Raw genomic sequence first — 3,366 nt, forward strand, 5'->3', positions numbered from 1 at the left:
GTAGGGAAATCCCTTCCCTCTCAGCAGCCTTTCGTTGCTGCCTCTCATGCATTGCTGAATTGCTGCACCTCTGGGCGAAGGGAGACCCCCAGCCCGTGGGGGTTTAACCTTTCTCCACCCTCTTTCCTCCTCCTCCTCCCACCTACCTGTGCTTACATCCCAGTGAAACAATGCAGCATGGGTGTTAGGAGGAGGGAGGGTGGTTTGGCCTGGCTTCATGTACAGACTTACAGTGTGGGTAACAGCCACCGGAGAGTGGGATCTGCTTGAGGTGTCAGCAACACCCAGCGGCTTTTGCACGGGGTAATTAATTAATCCGCTCCCGTATCCGGAGCACATGTGGTCCCGCAGGGGAAAGATTTGGGCTCCAACACCTCCAGCAAGCTTGCACGGCTCTTGGTGGCAGTCCCCAGCTCCTCGGTATTGAAATCCCGGGGAGCAGCAGATATTTTTTTACTCCTGTGGCTGTTCGTTTCAAATGAACTGGGATTTTGGACCCCGACCAGCCTCCTTCTGTTGCTCCAAACCGGAGATAAGCGGGAGCGGCGCAGTCTTTCCTCTAACCTAGTTGGAGCCGTTCTCTCTGGATGGAGAAGTCTCGAGCTCTTTCATAACGTGGACCACATCTTAATAGCTGGTCTTGTGGGCTCCATCCCTCCCACTGCTGCTGACGCAGAGCGTCTCCCCTCCCGCTCGCCTTGGCCGGCTTCCCTGGATGACTCCACTAATTGCTTACGTAGAAAAATAATGAGAAGGATGCGTATGATGTATTTTTAGATGTCTCTTGGTGGGATTTAGCAACCGACGAGCCAGAGCCAGCACCTCCCTATCCATCTTCTGCGTCCCAGTGCTGGCTGCTTGGTGGACCTTGGGAGGTTCTGCCCCAGGAGGTGGCACTTCTTTTCCAAGCTGCTCGCCTTTTGTGTCTGGTTCTTAATAAATGGGTGATGGATGCTGCGTCCCTGGTGCAGGGAAGCCCTGAACCAGTGTGTGGTGTGGTTTCCGCTTGTCTCCAAGGGGATGGCTATGGTGGAGGCAGGGCAGTGTGGACCATGGTGGATTGGAGATGGTCTCAGCGCACAAATCATAGAATCTCTGACTGGTTTGGGTTGAAGGGACCTTCAAAGCTCCTCCAGTCCCACCCCCTCCAGGGAGCAAGGACATCTGCACCCAGAGCAGGGGGCTCAGAGTCCCAAGGGCCAACCTGACCTGGGATGGTGCCAGGGATGGGGCTGCTCCCACCTCTTGGGGCAACCTGCGCCAGGTTCTCCCCACCCTCAGTGTAAAGAATTTCTTCCGAAGTAACTGACAGCATGTTTTCCAATGTGTAAATACCGGTGAGATGATGAGTCTCACCAGCAAAGCTGCTTTTTTTAATGTTTGTTTTGATGTTTCCCTCTGAAGCCTCAGCAGAGCAGGAGAAAGGGAGCAGACGCAAAACCTCATTAAACATTACCCCAAAGACTAATAATTGAGCAGTGCAGCAAGTAGTTCCCTTATTTTTCTCTTTGCCTCTCCCATTGCAGGGCTCTTTGTGTCTCGGTGGCTTCCTGTGCCGGGGGGGCCGGGCTCCAGCTCTTCCCTTCCCACCCGGGTGCGAGGAGCGCAATTCTTCTTGCAGCGCGACTTATCTGCCCTTGGAGCTGAAAACATCCTTTCTTTGCTCGTTTTGAATCCCGCGAATGAATGATTTCTCCTGCTGGTTAACATCAGCTTCCTCACCAAAGGCTGTGGGAAAGTTTTGCAATTCGAGTGACTTTAATAGATCTGGTTTATGTCTTAAAAAACCTATCGCTTTCTAATTCTCCATCACATGTTTCCTTGATTGCGTGTGGCGCAGCAGCGTGGCTACTAGAACAGCCTTTCACTCTGAAGGAAACCATCAGGAAAGACGTTTCTTAAACCGTAGGCAATTCTCTTGTTGCACCAGGCACCCTTGGAAAATGTCTGTGCTTGAAGAAAAACATGGCTTTTCTGGCACCTCGGCTGACGTCGGGTCTGTGGTGCTCCGGCAGTTTACCCTAACCCACCCCAGTTTCGTAGGGTCTTGCTGAATTTTCTCTTTTTCCACCCAAGCAGCGGAGATTCTTTTGGTGCTGGGTTTGGTCTGGGGAGCAGATGCTTGCTGTGTGTTCAGGTGTTTCCAGGCAAGGTTGCCTGAGGCGTGGAGCCCTCTCTTTTTGGGGTGTGCTTGGTGGGCGAGAGGAAGCCAGGCTGGGGTTGGGGTGCTGCTTTCTGAATGAGTCTCTGACAAATAGGTAATTCCTCCTGGAAAATATCCTTGAAACTATAAAGTAACTCTGGGCAAATGCTGGGGCACACGTTTCTAGCGCTGTACCCAAGGATCCCCACCTCTATTCTTTGGGGAGGCTCACGGGGCGGTGCCAGGGGTGCAGGTTGGCCTAGGGAGGCTGACGATGAAGGCTGTGAGCATTCCCCTCGCTGCAGCCAGCTGAAGCTGCGGGGCTGTCCCCTGTCCTCAGCTGGTGCCGCGTGTCGGGCTTTCCTGCACCCTGTGGGTTAGCGGAGCCTGGGTGGCCCCTGGGAAGGGATTTTCCGCTCTGTACGCTTGAGATGTGCTCGAAGCTTCCTGCCCTGGCCCTGCAGCAGAGAGAGCCGGTTTTTTTCTTTAACTCTTTCCTCTTACACCACCTAGCATGGGCCTGATGGGGTGCCTGCTGTGTCTCCCCAGGTCCGGGGCATATGCAAGGAGACCATGACCACTGATGAGGCCACCAAGAGCGAAGGGGAGGTGCAGGCGGCGGCTCTCGCTGAGCGTGGGGAGGACATCACGCCAGCTCAAGACCGAGGAGTCCTCAAGGTGAGGGGGGCTGCCGGGAGGGTCCTGCCTTTCACTCTGCGTTTTGGGATGTGTGGTCATGTCAGGGGGCTGCATCGCCAGCCCTTGGGGTCTCGTAGTGCTCCAGGGCTGTAGGATGGATTTATTAATTTTCTGTATTTGAAAGGCAGAGGAAGAGAGCATCACTTGGAATGAGGGACAGGGCAGTGTTTGAGGCTGATGGGTTCAGGCTGCTCAATGAATTTCGCTGCTATTGTGCTCCTCATCAGATTATTAGCTGTAAATCCACAAAGCATGTTTGTGTGTGACTCACAGACATTAGAAAGAGCACATCACTGAGGTCATCCCGCTGCTCCACAGCCCCTTTTTCATGTTCAGGGCTGTTTCTGGATAGTTCTGCTCCCCAGTGCTTGCTCTTCTCCAGTTGAATAGGACCTTTCCTCTAAGAATAGCATCCTCCCCTGCTCCATCCTCAGCTTGAGAACTGCTTGTTCCAGGCTGTAGCGTTCAAAAAAAAAAAAAAAAAAAAAAGGGTTAAAAAGGGGAAAGTAGGAAAATAAACACAC

General features: G+C 53.2%; 1 protein-coding gene across 1 annotated transcript in view; it reads left to right on the forward strand.

Moving 5' to 3' along the window:
* FKBP5 (FK506 binding protein 5) overlaps positions 1-3,366 on the forward strand; it is a 16,312-nt gene that overhangs the window by 1,671 nt on the left and 11,275 nt on the right. The window contains exon 2 of the mRNA XM_010137127.1: positions 2,693-2,821. Within this exon, the coding sequence (XP_010135429.1) occupies positions 2,693-2,821 (129 nt within the window). The remainder of the gene's footprint in view (positions 1-2,692; positions 2,822-3,366) is intronic.

Source organism: Buceros rhinoceros, unplaced genomic scaffold (assembly GCF_000710305.1).
Source record: "Buceros rhinoceros silvestris isolate BGI_N320 unplaced genomic scaffold, ASM71030v1 scaffold8795, whole genome shotgun sequence".
In the NCBI taxonomy this organism is placed as follows: domain Eukaryota; kingdom Metazoa; phylum Chordata; class Aves; order Bucerotiformes; family Bucerotidae; genus Buceros; species Buceros rhinoceros.